This window comes from Mercenaria mercenaria, chromosome 12 (assembly GCF_021730395.1).
Source record: "Mercenaria mercenaria strain notata chromosome 12, MADL_Memer_1, whole genome shotgun sequence".
NCBI classification, from domain to species: Eukaryota; Metazoa; Mollusca; class Bivalvia; order Venerida; family Veneridae; genus Mercenaria; species Mercenaria mercenaria.
In genome coordinates, this window is record NC_069372.1 from 49,700,643 (window position 1) to 49,725,179 (window position 24,537).

Here is a 24,537-nt window from a genome sequence, read left to right on the forward strand (position 1 = left end):
ACAGTGTCAGGGGCGAGTCAATATGGGTCAGGAGTCCAGACTTGGGCACATGGCTGTGCTCATTCTCTAAGTTAAAGGGTCTGATAAAGACTCCAGGACAATAAGATAAGTCATGTAACTAAAAAAAAACATTAAAATTCATTCACAGTTAAACACAATCCAGCCATGTGCTGGATTCCGTTGGAAAAGTAGTCACAATCCGTGACTCTAGTTACCTCCCTTGACGGCCCGTACAGAGAAATGTAATGAAAGTGATAATTACGCAACGGGTTGGACTAATATTTCTGTAGCCAGTGTAGGCAGTAGGTAGGATTACCTCAGTCTAAGTGGTAACCGTTCGTCCTTCTGAAAAAGAATATATTAGAGTTATTGACTTATTGCCCTTAAGCTCATGAGTTAATTTCCTTGCCACGGTTTCGTTATAAGGTTAGTCATATGAAAAAACTAAACCGCGATGCACGATGGTACGATGACGAAAACGCGATGGCACAATGTTGATACAACGGTGGTGAAAACGCGATGGCACGATGATGAAATCGCGATGGTACGATGGTGAAATGTCGATGTAATATCGCGTTTTCATCATCGTACCATCGCGTTTTCACCATCGTACCATCGTGTTTTCATTATAGTGCCATCGCGTTTTCACCAACGTGCCATCGCGTTATCATCATCGTGCCATCGTGGTTTCACCATCGTACCATCGCGTTTTCACCATCGTACCATCGCGTTTTCACCATCGTGCCATCGCGTTATCATCATCGTACCATCGTGGTTACACCATCGTACCATCGCGTTTTCACCATCGTACCATCGCGTTTTCACCATCGTACCATCGCCTTCCGGTTAGAAATGTGTAGTCCCGTACACTTGTATTTTTGTCAACAATAGATGAATGTATCTCAATGTATTTTGTGAAAAGAAATTCACCATTTAGATTCTGCTGTTTTTCAAAATGTTTTACAAAATGTTCAGTGATCAGTTCATTAAAACTGTAGAATCTTCAAGGCCACGTCCTTGGTATTTTATGTATGCATGAAAGTAAATAACAAGCTGGGTGTAATAGTCACATGGTATTATTCACACTCAGCTTATCCTTGTAAGGATGTAGGAGGTATATTGTGCAATGTGAAAATGAGATTGTATCAAGCCCGTATGTTACTGACACATATACTGTACCACTGCGCATGATCACCGGAAGGCGATGGTACGATGGTGAAAATGCGATGGTACGATGATGAAAACGCGATGATACGATGGTGAAAACGCGATGGCACGATGATGAAAACACGATGATACGATGGTGAAATCGCAATGGTACATCGACATTTCACCATCGTACTATCGCACCATCGCGATTTCATCATCGTGCCGTCGCGTTTTCACCATCGTACCATCGTGCATCGCGGTTTAGTATCAAATAAAAAGTCACGATTGTCCAAACGGAACACCGTAAAAAATGATACTTAATGTATAGCACTAAGCAGGGTACATATAACATGTCTATAAGCATATATGTTGATATTGTAAATACGTTATCAAATATTTCTTATATTGACGGAAGGACGACAAGTTTCAGCAAATCCAGTCAGAAACTACACACAAACGGTCGACATAGCCTAAGAAATCATAAACTGTTCTTTTCTTTGCTTTGTAATACTAACATCTTTTTTTATTTTAAGTTTATGTGACTGTTTCTAGTTATATTCACTTTTCACAGTAAATGTTTTGTTTTACTTTTTTACATGGCAGTTATTTTCCTAGAATTGGTTTAAAAAGAAAATTGTGATAGGCCTACTGGAAATCTGTTATGTAGGGATAATACACGTTTTTTTGTGTATTAACGTCTGCAGAAGCCCGCGGGATTGTTTGTGACCGAGACCGAAGGTCGAGGTCACAAACATATCCCAAGGGCTTCTGCAGGCGTTAATACACAAAACAAACGTGTATTGTCGCTATTCTTGCATAAAAAAACATTACACGACGACTAAATGCATTGTTTTCATATGTGATGACTTGACGATTCCGGTACATTTTTTATTTACCATTCTTGTTGTTCTTGGAAACGGTAAACATGTTTTAAATATCCATAACCGGGGCACACATAACAACAACACTACTAAAAGCGTGATTTGAAGGTTTTTGAGCATCTTATTTTTATTTTTAGTTATTACAAACGTTACATTACACATAATTTTGCATATAACTTAAAAAATTGATAAACAGGAACACAATTGTTTTAAGAGTAACAACTTTACATTCGACTTATTTTGAGTACGAACAAACAGAGTACGGATGAGTACGAAGCCAGTGACTAGCTTTCGAGGTTTATTATATGAATTCTGCGAACAATCGGGTAAAAACAAACCGACCGATACTAACAAAAATCATTAATATAATTCCTAAAAACGGGCAATAGCACAAGTTACACGCGATACTTATTTATTCACAGTTATTTACAGTAACTGAACAGACGCTTTGTAAAGGGAGTAAACTCTAAGAGAAGCTAGAGCGTACATTGATGGGGGCAGTACGTTTGGGGTTGGAAACTGATACAGCTAAACATACTATGGATTGCATTGTATCTATAATGCTACAAGAAGAGGTTATTATGGAAGAAACAAGATGCAGATGCCAAATATCAGTCTGCGCAGAAATACATAAGTCCCTGGCAAAGCATTTCAAAAAATAAAAATCATGTATTAACAGCACGTGAATTGCGTTGTTTGCACACGATTTTTCTCCCGTTTATACATGGGCGGATCCAGTGAAAAAAGTAGTTTTTATGCAAGAATATACAGAAATGTTACAATTTCTATGACGTTATTTTGTTGGGGATAAGACGCCATTGAATTTACTTGTTTGACTTAATCTGGAGAAAATCGGCGTTAAAATGATTGGCAGTTTTTCCACGCACTGACACTTTTTTTTTTCTGTGAAAAATATGGAGGCATTTTTGGCAAATATTGTTGAGGGAGTTGGGGAGCAAAGGTTAGGGCATGCCGGTCATCTACTCTCCAAGTTAGGGGGCTGCGCCTACGCTTATGGAAAACCCATGTGAACATTGAAAATTGATGATTTTTGCAAACATAAATAAGTAGATGATACGTTAGAAGTCGACTTGTGAGCGAAAAATAATTGCCAATAAATTAAAAACTGAAATGTTTGAATAATGGTCCACGTGAAAAGTTATTTTAAATGCTGTGTTGTAGAGGGAAATAAATGAAAACCTTTAAAGCTACATGTATGTGATTGTGGACTGTTGGTATAAACATTTTTGTTTTCCCTGTCGCTGTTAATCCATGAAAATGCCTCTGCTACAAATATGTAAGCAGCATTTTCTTTTTCCCTCTAGCTGTTTACGACTGTTAAAAATATGTAAATGTAGATGTATAGTATTTTTCATGAGGAAGAAAATTGATATCAGGGGAGACAACAATTATATGGTATTGGTAAGGTATTTTGCATTTTTCTTTTCTTTGCTAATACATTCCAGTGATGGAAATGTATTAGCAAAGAAAAGAAAAAAAGGCAAAACAAAAGGAAATGCATCGTATCTAGGTGGCGGAAAGAAAAACAAATATTTAACAACAGTAATTGAATAATTTTATCTGTACGGTTGGTTAAAAGGGAAGTTTTATTTTTACTCAATCACTCGTCTCGGTTGTATATGAATAATGATATCTCACGAACACATGCAAAGTTAATTCAGACCATATCAAATAATTTCCCTAGTGATGAATAAACATAATTATTTAATTTTTTAATCACCCATTTGCGGAAGAAGAGTTTTGAAAAGCAGAACTTTATTTGTACTTGTAAAAATTGTTTTAAGTGAAGAGTTCATCTGAAGTATTGTGTTGAACTAATTTCGCACTTGAATAAAATTCATCAAAAATATCCTTGAAACACACGTGCGTTTATACATTCAACCACATGACTGCGGCGTTTTCCTTTGAAATATATATCAGGTCTCTAATCCCGTGTAAGGTCACTGCAAGTTTTAAGTGCGCATATGCGTATATTTACATTCGCCCTATTCCATTGAAAATTATAACGTTCATTTTGTATGAATAGCAAAAGAAAAGTTACGACAACGCGGCTTAGTGATAACGGCCGGCTATTTTGACGACGTCCGCGTATATTCAGGTAGAACCTTCCATTGTGTCGTCGCAGTTGTTCCGTCTGCCGGGAAGTTGATTTTAATGTTAAATGTAGCAAAATGTGTGCAATTTATAATATTATAATATAACCTTGTTTACTATAGTCTGTCCCACCTAATTTTGGACCTCCGATAACGATATACTGTACATAAAATTGTCAAAATGACATCGTTAATACAGGACGGTTAATATCTCTAGGCACCTTTTTCATTTTTTTGAAAAAATGTAAAATGAAGTTAAAAATCAAGATTTTATGTTTTTCCCCATAGACTTGCATTGTAAATTGACGCGACGTCCATTTTAAGATGGCGGCGTCCATACAAACGTCATTTGGGGGTTTGCTCACAGTTAGCGACGTAAGATATATTTAATGTTGAATAACAGACATGGAAAATTAAAACAAACTCTGTCCAAAACTTGTAGTATTTTCTTGTACGGAAGATTCTGAATCCTTGAAATTCTCGAGGGTGACTTTTTTTTATTCACAAAAACATGTTTTATGTTCTTTGATCCCGTTTCATTTCTTCATATCAGCCCAAAGTTGAGGTCCAAAATTAGGTGGGACAGACTATAGTGGAAGGGAAATATGATGTAAATGTAACAAATGTTTAATTCAGAATTTTTTCGGAGTTCATGCGAAATGAAAGGCAGAATAGGATCAGCATATTCACATCGGCAGAACACAATTTGTTTAATCAAACGGCTATATCAAAGAAATATTTCTGTATACATAATTACATTCGCAAATAAAGCAGGACATTCAATCGACAAACATGTGCTTGTTAGTGCATCTAAACTTTTTTTTTTGTTCAAATGTGTCTTTTAATGATATCAAACATTATGAAAACTATATGCCTGCCACGTAACGTAATAAACGTATTTGCGTAAAGTACTAGCGTCAGTTATTTTTCGCTTCCGAACATGATAGTTATAGCAAATGCCTGATGTAATAAGTATCAAAAGTCAGCGCGGGTCGGTGAGGTGACGTTTGCCGGGGCGACTTTCAGCAGGACGACGTTTGGCGAGGCGCCATAACGTTAACGACGTCTGTCGCTGTGCCGCTTCGACTGAACGGAATAACGAAATGACACAAATCAGCCACCATAGTTGAAGGATGTTCATTCAGTGTATAAATCTAGGCGAGGTAGAACGCGTATATTAAAAACCAGCGAGATATCCAATTAAATCCATTGATACATAAAACAATTTAGACTTTTAGGCCTGTTTTTCTTCGATCCATTGAATTGCAGGAACAAGTAATCTTAGTTCTAACCATGAGCATTTTCATTTAAAACAGTTGCACGAGCTAAGACAGTGATTCGATTTATTGTGCTGATCAGCACTCGGCGCGGCTATCACAGGAGGTGGTCCAAAGGCAAATTGTATGTTTTTTCCCCGATTCTGAACTTAGAATTGTCAAATAAAAGTTAATTAACAGTCAGGGTTTTGCTGTTACAATATTTTTACTACTTTGTAAGATACCGTGTGCCATTAGAATTAGTAAACAAAACATACTGCTAAGCAACTGAGCCGTGCCGTGGGAAAACCAACAGTGGCTTTGCGACCAGCATGGATCCAGACCAGCCTGCGCATCCGCGCAGTCTGGTCAGGATCCATGCTGTTCGCTAACAGTTTCTCTAACTACAATAGGCTTTGAAAGCGAACAGCATGGATCCTGACCAGACTGCGCGGATGCGCAGGCTGGTCTGGATCCATGCTGGTCGCAAAGCCACTATGTTGGTTTTCCCATGGCATGGCTCATTACTATTAAAATGCCATTCCAAATTTGCACACAATATCCAAAATGTACCTTTACATATATAAATTATAATATTTTATCATGTAAGTTTCATTTCTTGCCAAATGTAGATAATTTCTGTAGATATTTCCCCAATATCGTCTGTGTTGATGGGCCTTGATGGCATTCCCAAATTGATGTGAAAAATGGCCTGGCACTGTTTCTAAAATAAATAGAGAGTATAAACTGACAGGTTTCAGTTATATACATGTTTTAATGGATTTGACTGGTTATCTCGTTTATTTTTTTATGTGCACATTCCGCCTCAATGTACATTATAAATAACCCAAATATTCAGAATTATTATTACTCCAGCCGATATTCGATAGTGGTCAATTTTTCTGTATAGAAAAAAGAAGGGCACGTTTTACAGAATAGCACAAATACTAAAAACAAGATCTCGTAGAACACAAAATGCCCCTATTGATGCATTCAGCAACTGCACAAGGAACAGAAATTATTTGGTCACTGTGCACTGGACGTACTGACCTCAAATTAATAATAATGGGTCATTTACCAGTCGTAAGTGACGTCTGTATCAAATGTGATCTTAAACCAAAGCATTCTCTGGTTATTTTGCAAAAAGAGTTCTACTGTTCTACGTCAGTTTGACCTTGATCTTTGACCTACTGGCCTCAAAATCAATAGGGGTCATCTGCTTCCCTATCAAGTGTCGTGATCCTAGGCTCAAGCGTTCTGAAGTTATTATCCAGAAGCGGTTTAACTGTTCCGGGTCACTGTGACCTTGACCTTTGACCTTCTGACCTAAAAATCAATAGGGTTCATTTTCTGGTCATGACCCACATCCTTATCAACTTTCATGATCCTAGACCCAAGCATTCTTGATTTATCATCCGTTTAACTGTTCCGGGTCATTGTGACATTGTCCTTTGACTTACTGACTTCAAAATCCATAAGGATAATTTGATGGTCATGACCAACCTCCCTATAAACTTTCATGATCCTACGCCCAAGCGTTCTTGACTTACCATCCAGAAACCGTTTAACTGTTCCGAGTCACTGTGACTTTAAGCTTTGACCTACTGACCTCAAAATCAATATGGGTCATCTGGTGGTCATGTCAGAGCAACCTCCCTATCATGATCCTATGCCCAAGCGTTATTGAGTCATCATCCTGAAACCAATTAGTCTACATACCGACCGAACGACCGACATCTGCAAAACAATAAATACCCCTCCTTCTTTGAAGGAGGACATAATTAAAATCCTTAGGTGCAAATCTTTATCCATGTTCATCATTTGATTCATCACATGCTATTCTAAAAACATCCTTTATTTTGATTGGTCTATTAATTACTGTAATCAGGTTTTGCCCCTTAATTAAAGACTGTATTTAACCCTCTTAGAAATGAAGTCTGTTTGTTTATTGTTGCGTCTAAGTTGCAAGTATTTCCGTTGTTCATTTTTAAAAAATATTTTTGTTAAATAAAATTGATAGTAATACCAAACTGAAATGAGTTTGTTTTGACAGTTGTGTCTACTGTGAACGCCGACTGCGACGGTCCACCGAGTGTTCCGAATACGTCAACAAACATCACCGGTTCCCCGCCTTATGCAGAGGAAGCTGTTGTGCGATATGAGTGCAATTTGGGATACAGTACCTCGGGAACCAATCGGTTTTACACATGCACAGGTTCTGAATGGTTAAATGGCGATATTAGTTGTGATGCTATATATTGCCCTTATATTGGAGCACCGGAAAATGGAGAAATTACAAATAACCCAACAAATGAAGTCGGAACAAAGTTGACATTTTCATGTAATGAAGGTTTTGATCTGTCCGGTCACAACGAACTCCTTTGTCGAACTGATGGAGAATGGTCCCCGTCATCTGCGCCAGCATGCGACGCAAAGGACTGCGGGGAATTCAGTTCTATTCAACATGGAGAAACGTTTCAAGACAACAGTGAAGTAGGAAGGAATTTATACGGTAGTATTGTGGTTGTGACATGCCAGTACGGTTACTTTCTGAACGGCCCTCGTGAAGTTAAATGCGGGGCCGACGGCCAGTGGGGCAACCGACCAACCTGTGAATTCATGACGTGTCCGCCGTATCCCAATACCAACAGCACGTGCATTGAACAAAGTACAGTATTAGGACAGTTTTACTTCATCCTCTGTAAAGAGGGACATAACATATCAGTGACAAGAACCGGACCGGACAGCTCCGAATGTTTGTCTTCCGGTTGGGAGACTTTAGATATGGCGTGTTATTGTGATTGTTACGTAAAGACAACGCTTAACCTTGTTAAAATCAGTAACTTGAATAGTAAAGGATATTTACCACATGGACATCAGTTACAGTGGACATGTGATTCGGACGGGAGAAAGTCCACTTCAGCGGATGTAACTTGTACTGACGGAACTTTACTGGTTGAAGTGGGTGGGGTACAGCGGATGGATGTTATGCAAGTATTAGAATCTGAGTTATGTTACAACACGAAAAGTAGTGCAAACGTTTTGAACTGTGGAATTCTTAGATATTTCCTGGTTGTTGTGACAATTACATTGTCAATAGAGGCGTTATGATTGTGTCACTGAAGTGTTTTGAAATTATACAGTCTGGCTAACAGATAGCTAAACAATTGCTTAAGATCTTTCCAGCGCTGCTTCTGTTATTAATGGTGTACACTTTATTTGTATGGTTGTTAAAAATGTTCTTTACTTGCTGTTCTGTCAACAACAGTAATCTGATTTCATTTTTAGCTCATCTGATTTTTTTTTTAAATAAATGATGAGTTATTGTCATCACTTGATCGGCGTCGGCATTGGCTCCGCGTCGGCGTAGCCTGGTTAAGTATTATGTTTAGGTCAGCTTTTCTCCTAAACTATTACACCTATTGCTTTAAAACTTGCAACACTTGTTCACCATCATTAGCTGACTCTGTATAGCAAGAAACATAACTCCATTCTGCTTTTTGCAAGAATTATGGCCCCTTTAGGACTTAGAAAATATCTGACTTCTTGATTGTTTTGTGTTTAGGTCAGCTTTTCTCCTAAACTTTCAAAGCTATTGCTTTAAAACTTGCAACACTTGTTCACCATCAATAGCTGACTCTGTACAGCAAGAATCATAACTACATCCTGTTTTTTGCAAGATTACTGATGGCCCCTTTTGGACTTATCAGATTTCTTGGTTAAGTTTTATGTTTAGGTCAACTTTTCTCCTAAACTATTAAAGCTATAGCTTTGAAACTTGCAACTCTTGTTCACCATCAAAAGCTAACACTGTACAGCAAGAAACATAACTCCATCCTGCTTTTTGCAAAAATTATGGCCCCTTTTGGACTTAGAAAATATCAGATTTCTTGGTTAAGTTTTGAGTTTAGGTCAACTTTTCTCCTTTACAGTCTAAGCTATTGCTTTAAAACTTGAAGCAGTTAATATTTGCCATTAAAAGCTGATTCTGCACAGCAAGTACCGTAACTCTACATTGCTTTTTGCAAGAATTATGGCCCCTTTTGGACTTAGATAATCATGGGTAGGACAATATTTCCATTATACAGAGACATAAAAATCAGATGAGCGTCTGCACCTGCAAGGCGGTGCTCTTGTTAAATTACAGAATCAATTTATTTAGATTGTATATGACTTTGTTTTTAAGTGGCTTCCACATTTTTTGTTATGAATATTAAATATAATTTTTGTGTAAGATATTACTTTCGATGATTATTTTCTTACATATTTGTCAAAGGTTTGAATATTTGGTTCAATTGGTAAAATGTATTATCGCATGTTTCACGTCGCGGGAGTGAAATAAAGCCATTACATCAATTTGATAATACACTAGTGTAATTAAGAAATAATTTATAGCAAAATAATGCTTTTTCACTATTTATACACGATGGGCGGTTATACGTCGGGCGTAATAATTATTTCGGACGACGTATAACCGCCCGAGTGTATAAATAGTGATAAAGCACTGTTTTGCTATAAATTATTTCGATTCTGTGTTCTTTACTGTAAAATTTACTTCAAATATGATGGAACTGTTTCTTCGTTCAAGCATGGCGCCAGTAGTAGGTATTTGTTAAAACACGCCAGGACCGGAAACGGTAATACGTCTTGCGGCAGAATTCAGTTCGAGCGAAATTATTGCGAATTATTCATCAAAGCGAATAACTAATTTAGTATGTTTATAAATTGATCAAAACATTTGTGCAATGTGACATTTCTTTTCAAACATGTTATTAAGTAAAATATTTCATGAAATTTAAAAGCGCTATTTCTTGATGCGTACATGGCGCTAAATATCACGTTGACGTGACGTCAACATAAAATCTTTGTGATGATTAAAGCATTGTTAGCCATATTAGAATAAAGCATTGACGTCGACGTCGTTAAAAGTATCGGAGACGTTGGTCAAATTTACTTAACAAATAATCAAGGCCTTCGAGTGGTTTATCGTCTGATTTACCACGGTTCAGAGTTCAGATGCGTAGGAATGGAACCACGAGGGCGTTACTGAAGCATCTGAACGATGAACCGTGGTAAATTAGACGATAAATCACAAGAAGGCCTTGACTGTTTTCATTCTGACATGCTCATTGATATATTTTAATAAATATTATGCTGGGCTTCATTTACGCGAGGAGTAATGTATCGGACGTCATGCGACAATTTGACGTCATTATTGACGTCATAATGCTCTCGCGCGTCAACCGTTGTTTATCGCTGAATATACAGAGCTTGATTTTCTTCTTTGTTTTATTGGAAATCAATTCGAGCCATGTTAGAATTGTTTATAATAGTTAAAGAAAGTAGATTTTTATGGTTTGGCAGGAAAAGCTAACATGTGATAAAAAGAGCCTCGCATTTTATTATTTTATTCAACTCGTTTAATAAATTCAATATGAAAAGACACTCCTGTAATATCCTCTATTTATTAAATCCATTGTTTTTTATTACCTCCCTTTATGACTTTGACCGTATTAGATCGTGTGCAATATTGAAAGTAGTGCTTTTCTTACCATGTCATTATGCATACTCTATATTTTGACAGCTACTTTAAAATAAAGTTAAAAGCCTTACAGTATGGGACTTTGAATAAGTTGAGAATCATATAGTGAATGTATGGACGCAGGGTTGGTCTGACAAATACATATGAGCCGTTCTCCAGCAAAACCGGGCTTAATGACATTTTTTTCGATTTTTAGGTTTTGACATTTTCCAATTTATCAAGCTTTAAAAAGTATGACTGTGAAAACCGTTTTATTCTATGTAAATAAGTTTTTTATTTATAGAGTTTTAAAGTTACATGGTGCTATGCGCAGGAACGTCAAAAATGCGCTGTTATGACGTCGTGATAACGTCGTAAAGAGCTTTATAAAATGTGTTTCGGTGTCAGTTATAATTACTATTCAACATTATTATGCAGGCTATAACTATAGGAGAAAACATTTCTTCTGTCAAAATAAACGTCTTATTCAGTATAAGATACATATATGGTAATTCGTCTTTCGTTTTGATATACATGTAGATCTAGTGATCATTGCGATCTTAAAGTAACTAACCCACAGTTTTCCAAGATTTTTTCAACATATTCATTTTCACCAAGTTTGAAATAAAATGAATATGTAACATTGAAAAAATGATAAAGTTGGTGAAAAGAAGAAGTAAATATCCGTAAAAACACAAAAATAATGTATTTGTTTACATTATTTGAAAAGCGTTGCAACGGTTTACTACTGTTTTCACAATATATTTTGTCACTCATAAGGACATCTTTGACAAATTCATATCTCAATTAGTTTGTGCCACTAGCAACTTTCAGAATAAACACATACTGATTTTTGAAAGAAAAATATTTTCGTCAAAAATGTGTGGGTTAGTCCCTTTCAAAACATGTGAGTAAAACTAATTGTATATAAAATTCTTGAGTCTCATCGATTTTGCCCTTTCAAGAAAGAAACAATGTCTGTCTAGTTTCACATCTATTTAACATTATATTTAAACATATTGTTATAATAACAACGTAAATATAACAGCAAAAATTAATGTTGATCCGGGTCCACGCTGGTCGCAAAGCCTCGAAGATTCCCGAAGGCAAATTTTTCCGTGACGCGGCTCATATATATTCCAATTCAAGTGTCTACAAATGTCAAACAACTACTGATCACTAGGCGCTGGGCACGTGCTATCCTGGTGCATTGGGCGTACATAAGGTCTGACGGCCTTATAAAGGTAATCCTGGCGTTCTCGTGTAAGTCCATGGGCAGGGATAACTGTTGGTAAGTCGTCTGCTGGAAATACACGATCCTGAGACCGCAGCACGTTTACAGTCGTTTCGTCTGTGTCTCTGTTCTCTTTCACAGTTACTACACCAGGTTTGTCAGAAGACATCTTGAAGTACTGGTACTTCCTGCATGAAGAAGAAAATGAAGTATTCATCGAAAACAAATAATGCTTTGCTTTTTATATGTATACAGCTTTGCAATAAATTACTTATTCTGTAACGCACTCTTGTGCAACGTAATTACAATTACCTAGCATTTTTGGACAAAATCAGTACAAATTATTATTTTTTTGCAAAATAAGCATTTCGTTGATACAGCTTGCTTCTATGGACACAAGCGGCTTTGTAAAATATCATAGCTACCTTATCCCACGCATTGGTTTGATAACAGGTCCCAAGAACGATTTCCAGTCACGCCATTGCCAAGCAGGATATCGAACAGCTTCATTTGTAGCAGACGACATATCAACAACGTGTTGCAACTGAACAAGGGAATCACAATCGGTGCGCCGGTAAAGCTTCTTTAAAGAAGCAAATCCGCTGTCAAGAAGGCAGCGTGCATGGCCAGGAATCTGCATATGGTATTCGATCTCCTGGTGTCTTCCTGTCATGACACGCCACATGAAATATCCAATCACATAATGATTCTTGTTCTGGCCTGGAAATAATAAACTAATTAAAGCATGGAAATAAGTTTTTATTTGCATTAATGCACGTTTTCTTAAGGCTTCAACGGTTGAACAGAATGTTATTTTTAGTAATGCAAATCATTTATTATTAATGAAAGTCAATTTGGTATGTTCAAAACTTAAATTGCAACATCAATTACCGTGAATACGGTGGCACAGAGGTGACATAGATGTTTTTTTATATTAATACGTGCGCACGTAATAACTAATACGTGCGCACGTACTAGAACAAAAAACATCATCGCACATACTATTAAAAAACATCTTCGTACGTATAAAGTAATACGTGCGCACGTACTAGTACAAAACACATCATCGTACATACTATAAAAAACATCTTCGTACGTATAAAGTAATACGTGCGCACGTACTAGTACAAAAAATATCATCGCACATACTATAAAAAACATCTTAGTACGTATAAGTAATACGTGCGCACGTACTAGTATAAAAAACATTGTCGTACGTATAAAGTAATACGTGCGCAAATAAAAGGTTTTACGTGCGCACGTATTAGTTTATGCGTAGGTAGATGTTTTTTATAAACTAGTAAGTGCGCACGTAAAGCATTTTACGTGCGCACGTATTACTTCATACGTACGAAGATGTTTTTTATAGTATGTGCGATGATGCTTTTTGTACTAGTACGTGCGCACGTATTACTTTTTACGTACGTAGATGTTTTTTTATAGTATGTGCGATGATGCTTTTTGTACTAGTACGTGCGCACGTATTACTTTATACGTACGTAGATGTTTTTTTATAGTATGTGCGATGTTTTTTTGTACTAGTACGTGCGCACGTATTACTTTATACGTACGTAGATGTTTTTTATAGTATGTGCGATGATGCTTTTTTGTACTAGTACGTGCGCAGTATTACTTTATACGTACGTAGATGTTTTTTTATAGTATGTGCGATGTTTTTTTGTACTAGTACGTGCGCACGTATTACTTTATACGTACGTAGATGTTTTTTTATAGTATGTGCGATGATGTTTTTTTGTACTAGTACGTGCGCACGTATTACTTTATACGTACGAAGATGTTTTTATAGTATGTGCGATGATGTTTTTTGTACTAGTACGTGCGCACGTATTAGTTATTACGTAAGCACGTATTAATATAAAAAACATCTATGTCACCTCTGTGCCACCGTACGTGAATAAAGCATTATCAATCTAATTAGTATAGCTTTATAAGACCTAAGTGAATCATTGAAAACTGTAGCTCTACTGTTTATTGAAAAGTGGTTATAAACTTTTTCTTCACATAGATTTAAATGCGTTTATTCCTTTAATATTGTTTTATTATTACCGATATTCGCGTTCTGATATGTAAAACAATCTCACCTGGACAATTATCAGCATGTATGGCACACTTTGTTTCCCCAGTACTGTACGACTTCATGGCATAATCTATCATGGATATAACTGCATTCGGCCCATGAGTTGACGTTCCATCTTTCCCAATAGTTTCATTTTCATCTATTAGAAAGTTCAACTGTTTAGGCATTCCATCGATCCGAAAACCAAAAATCTGCACTTTTCTCAGAGTGAGAAAATACAAGGGGCCCATTTGTCTGGAATGGTGAGGGATACTAACATTCTGGCAAAAGTCAAACGTGGAATGTACGTACTTTTCCAGGTTTTCATTTTGGTACGACTCTTTTGCCATTTTAATGCAGTCATTATAGACTTGCCTCTCTATTTGTGCATATATCACATGGTTCTGAAAGTTGCTTGTTGATTGTATCTTTTCCTCCTCCGTAACTGAATCCACAATGGCCTTTCTCATCTTTTCACACGTGGCACACACGTCATCTCGTGGAGTAGCAATCCTAATATGTGGCAAACAATGTGTCCATATATTACAAAACGTGGAATACTTCACAGAACGACAGGGTGGTTCTAACTGCGCGCACATGTTCACATATTTTTCATGTAAATTCATCTTTGTGGTTTCACTTGTAAGATAAATTGGTGCTATATTGTCGCCACCTCGTGGTGCTGCAGGCTGTGGCATACCATAGTCATCTGCATAATTAGATACAAATTGCACCAATCTTTTAATGTCCTCAAAAACGAGTGATTTTGCCGTTTTCCTTCCAGTATTTCCGTGTATCCTTGGAGCAACACCATTCTTATTTACATGTGTCATAATGTTCTGTAGACTGTGTTTTCCAATGTCAAAAACAAGCATAAAAGTCTTTCTACACACAAACTTGCCTTGGAATTTGAAGTCATGTCTAAATGTAACACGTTTCCTCCCTTTCTTTGTGTTTTCTTTGTCTCTGCTATCAGCCAGTGTTGCCATTATGTACATTTCCTTATCTTGTTTTTCCATTTCTCTAATATTTAGAATGTGTCCGTGCAACTCATCTATTTCAAAACAGGCATGACAGTTTCTTTGGCAACCACAACCAACTGACTTAAATTGTCTTACCCTAATCAAATCCGGGTCAGCTTGAGCCAACGATGGCGATGTCCTATTTTCATCGTTCTCGTTGCTAGATTCCTCACTTTCATCCGAATGGCTAGCTGGTAAACTATCCAGAAACTGCCTTACTCTTTGGTCAACATCTGCTACACGGCCCAACTCAATATGTTCATCGAAATCACTTTCCTCTTCATCACTGTAATCACTCATCTGTGAGACACATGGGGTAGCACTCGGGGTCCGCCCAAAATGTTCGGAAAACAAACTCTCCAGCTCCTGAAAATGATAGAATATATTTCAATGTGTTTTATTTCTTCGGACAAAAGTGATAATTTGGTGCAATAAGCAAGGAATTGTAAATCAATCTAGTCGCAATCTTTATTTCTCTTCTACTGTATCGATCAAGAATTTGATGCAAGATTTATAACTCACCATAATACTGTTTTCCTACATATAGAGTTATAGTGCTTATAGAGAAATGTAATTTCGGATGATAAAAGAATGACTTCAATTAAGATTCTAAATGACGAGCCAATCTATATCCAAAAATGGTAAATTATTTAAATTCATTCATTGAGTTGTTTTTTTTTTAAAGTTCTCGTTCTAGAAAGTCAATTTTTCGAATAATAGAAATATCGTAATTTTATTGAGTAAAAAAAAAAAGAATTAAAACCAAATTCCTCTTTCAGGTTTCGAACACACGCCTGTCTGACTACCAAAAGAAACACTAATTACAAGTAGACTCAGTAGATGCTATGCAACTGATTTTTATTGTATATAACCATATATCGTAAGGCAGCTACGGCCCGCTTAAATTTTTGCTTTTTACATTTTTTATTTATTTTTTGTATGTTTGCCGTGCCAATTGATCTCAACAACATATAAGCTGGTGTCTTTGTATGAAAAATAAATCTCTCAAATTGCATCGAGCGTTTAACGGAAACTTGACAATGCAATTTATAGAGTGGGTGGGGACACCGGGAATCGTAGAAATCTGATGTAGATCGAGATGCTTTACGCTAAATCATGAGAAAAAACTCTAAATAGATATATCTAGCGGGACAAAATTATATTTTCTTCCTTTCTAAGGTCTTCATATTTGAACTTTTTGTCGGGTTTTCTGATACCGACTTTCTGAGGTCACTTCTGTCTCAAAAGTAAACAAATGTAAACACATTTCTAAAATGCACAAAGCAATGCACAAATCATTATTAGTGAACTATTGGTTTAGAAGAAAACTCTTACCTCTAACTCCTCATCCATATTTAATTATCATTAACTAGATCTATCCAAAAAACAAGAAAACAATCGATTTAATTTACACACGTGTTGTTTGTAAACTTTCTGAAAAGTTGATGACGCACTGTGTTGATGACGTCAACCTTTAAACTGGAATTTCCAAATAACGTCACGAACGTCAATAAGCCCGGTTTTGCTGGAGAACGGTCCATATATATAATTATCATTTCAATTAGAGTCAGCGGGGTCTAATTAAGAACATTGAAAATGTAACGCACATTTCTGTATGATGGTCTAATTTTACAATTGAAACACGTTTAATATCGAGCCCTAGAGAAATTATCACGACAATATTATACCAAAGGCAGCAGTCTTGCACATGCAAGTAAAAAATCTCAACTTAAAATGATGAGCAGTTCTTAAGTGTAAATTGCATTTTGTTGTTAATAATGTACATTTTTACTGAAATATACGCTTGCGTAAAATTCAGCATGGAACATTTTTTGTTCGATTAAAATGAAAGGTAAACAGTAATAATTAAGTATTACAGTGGCGTCCCTTTAAGAAAGGGGATCAAACCATTATTTCTTTGGAGGTTTGAATTAGATCTGAATGTATCTCACATTCTGGATATTCATATACAGATTTGTAAACGAAACACGTAATTTGATTGTATACCATTATCATCGACATGTTCTAGCAATGGCACCTTACGGCCCTTACCAGAAAGAAATTGACACGGAACAAATCATCCCCCAGCGTCGGATACCCACGGGTTCCGCACTGCGCTACTCTACACGTGATGGCATGTAGAGTGGCGTAATGTGGCACCCGTGGGTATCCGACGAAGGTTATACCTAACCCCTAGGTATACTATAATATTCTTATAGTACACCTAGGGGTAGGGTATAACATGTACAATGGTACTTTCTGTCTGGTCTGGTGACAGTGTATTCCAGAAACAGTGTCTACACCTATCTGTTTAAATCAACAGACATTTTTAATAGGGAATCGATCTTACCGATTTTCTTCGCTTCGCGACGAAAATCGGAATTGATTCCTCTACGGTAACATGCGATATATCGAATGAGATATATACTACCGAATTAAAAAAAATGTGTATTTCCGGCACGTGCACAGAGCGTCTGACTTCGGATTTTTTGGAAGAATACGCTTTTTTCTTGGTCCTAATAAGCGTCCACATAACTTTCCGAACCGCAACGTCTTGTACATCAGTACAAATATGGGCAGTTTTGTTTTTATTCCAAAATCTACCTTTAAATTGATAGGGAATCGATCCTGCGCGAAACGACGAAAATCGGGATCGATCCCTCTACGGTAACATGCGATATACCGAAAGAGATATTTACTGTCGGCTTGAAAAATGTGTGCTTCGGCCCGTGCTGTCATTAGACAGTTCTTTTCAAATGTTATGGGATGAGTTGAAGTCGGATCAATTCCTGATTGAGGCAGTGCCTTATTTCATATTATTCATATTGACTTTTGTTGTTTTTCAATAAGACCAAATGATCGAGTTTTCACTATATCTACACTACTGTACTTTTACCTTACTTAGAATGGAGACGACTGCTTTAAAATACACGTTTCGTTGTATAGTGCATAAGTGTTAAGTGTTTAGCATAAACGATATATCAATAACATCCGTATCTATTCAGTTATTGAAACGGAAGATTTATTTTGAAAGAGCACGCTGGAGAAAAACACCCTCATCGTTACGCTAACAATTATTTACACAAAACTTGAACTATAGGGGTTGTTGAAAGTTCTTTTTGAATTTCAGATTTCGACTGAACTTAGATATCCTGGATCCGTTTAATTATATAAATATATTAACACTCGTGAAAATCGCATTGGAAGGTGTGTATTTTAGATAAAATAATTGACTGTCCTGGAAAACTTTGATTTTTTTTAACAGAGAGATATGTTTTTTAGATCACCTGAGAAATGCTCAGGTGATGCTCAGGTGAGTTTTTCTGATTGCTCGATGTCCGTCGTCCGTCGTCTGTCTGTCTGTATGTCAACATTTAGCTTGTGTATGCGATAGAGGCTGTATTTTTCAATTGATCTTCATGAAATGTGGTCAAAATGATTGCCTTGATGAAATCTATGTCGAGTTTGAATATGGGTCATTTGGGGTCAAAAACTAGGTCACTAGATCAAATCAAAGAAAAACCTTGTGTATGCAATAGAGGCTGTATTTTTCAATTGATCTTCATGAAATTTGGTCAGAATAATTGCCTTGATAAAATTTAGATCAAATTCGAATATGGATCATCTGGGTTCAAAAACTAGGTCACTAGGCTGTTTTAAAGAAAAACCTTTTGTATGCGATTAGGGCTGTATTTTTCAACTGATCTTCATGAAATTTAGTCAGAATGATTGCCTTGATAGGTCGAGTTTGAATATGGGTCATCTGGAGTCAAAAACTAGGTCACCAGGTCAAATCAAAGAAAAAATTTGTGTATGCGATAGAGGCTGTATTTTTCAATTGATCTTCATGAATTTTAATCAGATTAAGTGTTTTGATGAAATCTAGGTCGATTTTGAATATGGGTCATCTATGGTCAAAAACTAGGTCACTAGATCAAATCAAAGGAAAACCTTGTGTATGCGATAGAGGCGGTTTTTTTCAATTGATCTTCATGAAATTTAGTCAGCATGATTGCCTTGATAAAATCTACGTCGGGTTTAAATGTGGGTCATCTGGGGTCACTAAGCCAAATTAAAGAAAAACCTTGTGTATGCGATAGAGGCTGTATTTTTCAATTGGTCTTCATAAATTTTATTCAGAATGATTGCCTTGATAAAATTTAGGTAGAATTTGAATATGGGTCAAATTGGGTCAAAAACTAGGTCACTAGGTCAAATCAAAGAAAAACCTTGTGTATGCAATAGGGGCTGTATTTTTCAATTGATCTTCATGAAATTTGGTCAAAATGATTGCCTTGAGGAAATCTAAAATGAATCTGAATATGGGTCATCTTTGGTCAAAAACTAGGTCACTAGGTCAAACCAAAGAAAAACCTTCTGTATTCGATAGAGACTGTATTTTTCAATTGATCTTCTTGAAATTTGGTCAGAATGATTATCTTGATGAAATCTAAAAAGACTGTGAATATGGGTTATCTGGAATCAAAAAGTAGGTCACTAGGTCAAATCAAAGAAAAACCTTGTGTATTCGATAGAGGCTGTATTTTTCAATTGATCTTCAGAAATCACGTTCAAAATGAGTGCCTTGATAAAATTTAGGTCGAGTTTGAATATGGATCATCTTGGGTCAAAAATAAGGTCACTAGGTCAAATCAAAGAAAACCCTTCTGTATGCAATAGAGGCTGTATTTTTCAATTGATCTTCTTGAAATATGGTCAGGATGATTGCCTTGATAAAATCCAGGTCGAGTTTGAATGTGGGTCATCTGGGGTCAAAAACTTTACTAGGTTACTAGGTCAAATCAAAGAAAAACCTTGTGTATGCGATAGAGGCTGTATTTTTCAATTGATCTTCATGAAATTTGGTCAGAATGATTGCCTTGATAAAGTCTAGGTCGAGTTTGAATATAAGTTATCTGGGTTCAAAAACAAGGTCACTAGGTCATACCTAATAAACACATTGTGTATGCGATAGAGGCTGTATCTTTCAATTGATCTTCATGAAATTTAGTCAGAATGATTGCCTTGATGAAGTCTAGGATGACTTTGAATATGGGTCATCTGGAGTCAAAAAGTAGGTCACTAGGCCAAATCAAAGAAAAACCTTGTGTATTCGACAGAGGCTGTATTTTTCAATTGATCATCATGAAATTTGATCAGAATGATTGCCTTGATAAAATCTAGGTTGAGTTTGAATATGGGTCATCTGGGGTCAAAAACTAGGTCACTAGGTCATATCTAAAAAATACTTGTATTAAACTCAAGAGACCACATTTTTGGTCCAGTCTTAATGAAAATTGGCCAGAATATTTGTTTCCATGAAATCATCAGGTCAAATATGTTTACACTGTTATGGTGTGTTTCTCAGGTGAGTGACCTAGTGCCATCTTGGCCCTCTTGTTTTATAATTTCGTTGTTAAAAGAAGTATTTTAGAAATTAAAATTAATTAAAGGGACGGTCTCTGAGAGTGTTCACAAACGGTCTCTGTTAACAGGTGGTATCTGTTCACATGCGATCTCCGTTTGCAAGCGGTTTCTGTACACAGACAGCACCTCTGTTCACATATGACCTCTGTTCACGGGCTGTCTCTAATCACATGCGAGCTCTGTTAACAGTCGGTTTCTGTTCACAGGCGATCTCTATTCGCATGCGGTTTCTGTACACAGACAGTCTCTGTTCACAGGTAACCTCTGTTCACAGGCTGTCTCTACTCACGGCGGGTCTATGTTCATAGGTGGCGTCTATTCACAGGTGGTCTTTTAATAATATGCTACTATCTTATTAATATGTTGACAACAGCATCTTCAGCAACGGAATTTTGCTCTAAATTATATCTAAAAAAATTGTGCTAAGTATTCAGCATTAGCCTTATAACAAACCAATAAGAGACCGACAGTGCCATACGAGATCTCATTGGAACGGCACGACACTTGCCTGTAGGAATAATATTATTAAATAATTAAACACAGAAAACCCAAACCAAATACATAAACCTTTAGTTAGTTCTACACGTTTGAGGCAAGTTTTGCTCTTCAATGTAGAATTTTATTGAACAATATTTTTAGCCCACCATCATCAGATGGTAGGCTATTCAAATCACTCTGCGTCCGTGGTCCGTCGTCCGTCCGTCCGTTAAAAATTTCTCGTTATCGCATCTCCTCAAAAACTATTGGGGGATGTCGACCAAACTTTGTCAGAATGATGTATTGGTACCATAGTTGTGACCTTCTGAAAATCAGACTGGTTCAACAATTTTTGAGTGAGTTATGGCCTTTTTTTTTTTTTTTTTTTTTTTTTACATCGATTTATATAGGGAAAAACGTTGAAAATCTTCTTGTCCAAAATCACAGGGCCTAGGACTTTGATATTTGGTATGTTGCATCGTCTAGTGGTCCTCTATCAAGATTATCTAAATTATCTCTCTAGGGTCAAATATGGCCCCGCCCGGGGATCACATCATTTATATAGACTTATATAGACTTATGTAGGGAAAAACTTTAAAAATCTTCTTGTCATAACCTACAACATTCTAATTTGGACCTTATGTATAGTTTTTGAGTGGCTAGATGACCTTGATCTTGACCTAATGACCTACTTTCATATTTCTGTAGCTACAGCCTTCAAATTCGGACCACATGCATAGGTTTGTGTACCGAAATTAACTTTGACCTTGACATTGACCTAGTGAGCTACTTTCACATTTGATTTGGACCACATGCATAGGTTTGTGTTCCGAAATGAAATTTTACCTTGATTTTGACCTGATGACCTACTTTCACATTTCTCATGCTACAGCCTTCAAATCTGGCCCACGTGCATAGTTTTGTGTACCGAAATGAACTTTGACCTTGAGATTGACCTAGTGACCTACTTTCACATTTCTGTAGCTACAGCCTTCATTTGGACCACATGCATGGACCACATGCACAGTTTTATGTGTACAGAAATAAACTTTGACATTAACTTTGACCTAGTGACCTTCTTTCACATTTTTAAGGTACAGGTTTCAAATTTGAACCACATGCATAATTATGTCTCCCACCACACAGTGGTGTGGGAGACATATTGCTTTACTCCAGTCTGTGTGTGTGTGTCTGTGTATGTGTGTGTGTGTCTGTCACAAAGCTTGTCCGCACTCTAAGTCAAACATTTCTCATCCGATTTTCACCAAACTTAAACAAAATGTGTTTGACCATAAGACCTCGGCCAAGTTCGATAACTAGCCAAATCGGTCCAGGCGTCTTGGAGTTACGGCCCTTGAATTACCGAAATATCCGCCTTTATACAATTGTCCGCTCTCTAAATCGAACATTTCTCATCCGATCTTCACCAAACTTGAACAAAATGTGTTTGGCCATAAGACCTTAGCCAAGTTCGATAACTAGCCAAATCCGCCCAGGCACTTTTGATTTATGGCCCTTGAATTACTGATTGGATCCATCCATCCAGACCATCTAATTGGATAAACTCTATCCATCTAATTGGATCTAAACCATCTAGAGAAACTAGACATTTTTCATAGGGGCAGTTGTGGGAGACATGCGCTTTTCTCAAAAGCATCTCTAGTTTATTTTTCAAAATGAAATTTGACCTTGATTTTTACCTAGTGACTTACTTTCACAATTCTTAAGCTACAGCCTTCAAATTTAGACCACATGCTTAGTTTTATGTACCGAAATGAACATAGACCTTTAGATTGACTTAGTGACCTACTTTTTAATTTCTCAAGCTACAGGCTTCAAATTTGGACCACATGCCTAGTTTTGTGTTCTGAATTGAAATTTGACCTTGATTTTTACCTAGTAATTTCTTTCACATTTCTCAAGCTATGACTTTCAAATTTGAAGCACATGCATAGTTTTGTGTACAGAAATGAACTTTGACCTTGAAATTGATTTAGTGACCTACTTTCACATTTCTCAAGCTACAGCTTCAAATTTGGACCACATGCATTGACCACATGCACAGTTTTATGTACCGAAATAAACCTTGAACTTGATTTTGACCTTGATCTAGTCTAGAAATTTGGAACATTCAAAAATGGCTCAATGGTGGGCACCAAGATCACTCTGTGATCTCTTGTTTCATAATATCATTATATCCGAATAAAAACGATTGGATCGATTGCTTCAAGTTTTGTCATTTTTTTTGGAAAATAATGGTCCACTGGTATGTTTTCACAATGGAATTGTACGAGAGGCTCAGATTTTCGCGCATAGAAAAAGTTCTACAAAACGGTTGAAACTTTTCATAGTTATAGAGTTATATACTTACTTTCAGTTATGTGGTCTTATACAGTATATAAGTCCATGTGTTTTAATTACTTTCCGAAAATTTAACAATCAATACAGCGGTTTGATAGATTGATTAGATTCCCAGCAAAATTTATGCTAACAGTATAAAGGTAGATCACTCCCGGTTTATCAAACGTGCAGAACTACCTTGAGTTGCCTGTTTTTGACAAATGAAAAAGAGACACATCAGCTGAAGGATAAGGAGGGGTAACATCGCTACTTTTTATTTCTGTCTATATAAGAATCCATATGTGTTTTTTAACACATAAAGATCATCAGGGGCCGTTACGGTCGCTGACATCAAATCACTATCCGTGTTCAGAGTGCGTTCGAAACCTCACTTGGGGTGGTTGAATTCTTCATTTTTGGAAGCCATTCTGCTGGGACAAAGGTCAGTGGTTCTACGCACGGACCTGCCTATTCCTGAAACTTTGCTCGGAAGGGCACATGGGTCTACACATTCAAAAGCTGCAAAATTACCATATGACCTAAATTGTGCCGTTGTGACTCTAAACAAAACACCAAAAAGTACTAAAGGTCCACTGCGAATAAGGGCCACTTTTCAGTGTCACAAGCGTGGTCGTTATGTCGAGTTTGATTGTACTGAAAATTGAAAATATACTGATGTATAGGCGTTCTGAATGCTATAATATGGGATGGGGGATATAACGTGAACATCCTTAGCATTAAGAAACCAAACTGGAGAAGTTAATCATGGTTTCTAAATGCTGAGAATTACAAGCCCTAGACTCTGTCAGACTTTTGTTATCCCCCGACGAAGTTGGGGGGATATAGTTTTTGCCTAGTCCGTCCGTCCGTGCGGAGTCATATCTAGAAAGTGATTAAGAACTTTTAAATAAAATTTCATGTACATCTTCACCACTATGAGGTTATGCGGCCCGTCAGGTTTCAATCAGATTGCCCAAGTAACACCAGAGTTATGACCCTTAGAACATACATGTGTTAACTATATAGGGTACTATAAATA

The 24,537-nt window shown here is 36.7% G+C and overlaps 2 protein-coding genes across 8 annotated transcripts in view; one reads left to right on the forward strand and one right to left on the reverse strand.

Annotated features, from left to right (window-relative positions):
• LOC123533337 (E-selectin-like) overlaps positions 1-24,537 on the forward strand; it is a 71,084-nt gene that overhangs the window by 39,920 nt on the left and 6,627 nt on the right. For 3 of the 7 annotated variants that reach the window (XM_053519999.1, XM_053520001.1, XM_053520000.1), the window contains exon 3: positions 7,454-10,845. The exons of the other annotated variants lie outside the window; for them this stretch is intronic. In XM_053519999.1, the coding sequence (XP_053375974.1) occupies positions 7,454-8,511 (1,058 nt within the window). In that variant the 3' untranslated portion in view covers positions 8,512-10,845. Of the gene's footprint in view, positions 1-7,453; positions 10,846-24,537 lie in introns of those variants that run through there. 7 annotated transcript variants of the gene reach the window in all.
• Positions 11,903-14,856, reverse strand: LOC123527017 (uncharacterized). The gene is made up of 3 exons (XM_045306275.2): positions 14,258-14,856; positions 12,581-12,875; positions 11,903-12,343 (listed from the first exon to the last, which is right to left on the reverse strand). Exons 1-3 carry the CDS (start codon positions 14,829-14,831, stop codon positions 12,091-12,093), a joined length of 1,122 nt encoding a protein of 373 aa, XP_045162210.2. The 5' UTR covers positions 14,832-14,856; the 3' UTR covers positions 11,903-12,090.

Coding starts and splice junctions, on each gene's coding strand:
- LOC123527017 (XM_045306275.2), bottom strand. CDS start 14,831: ATGTGCGCGCAGTTAGAACCACCCTGTCGTTCTGTGAAGTATTCCACG. Junction 12,876..14,257: donor ACATGCTGATAATTGTCCAG/GTGAGATTGTTT, acceptor TATTATTTCCAG/GCCAGAACAAGAATCATTAT. Junction 12,344..12,580: donor AAACCAATGCGTGGGATAAG/GTAGCTATGATA, acceptor TTCTTCATGCAG/GAAGTACCAGTACTTCAAGA.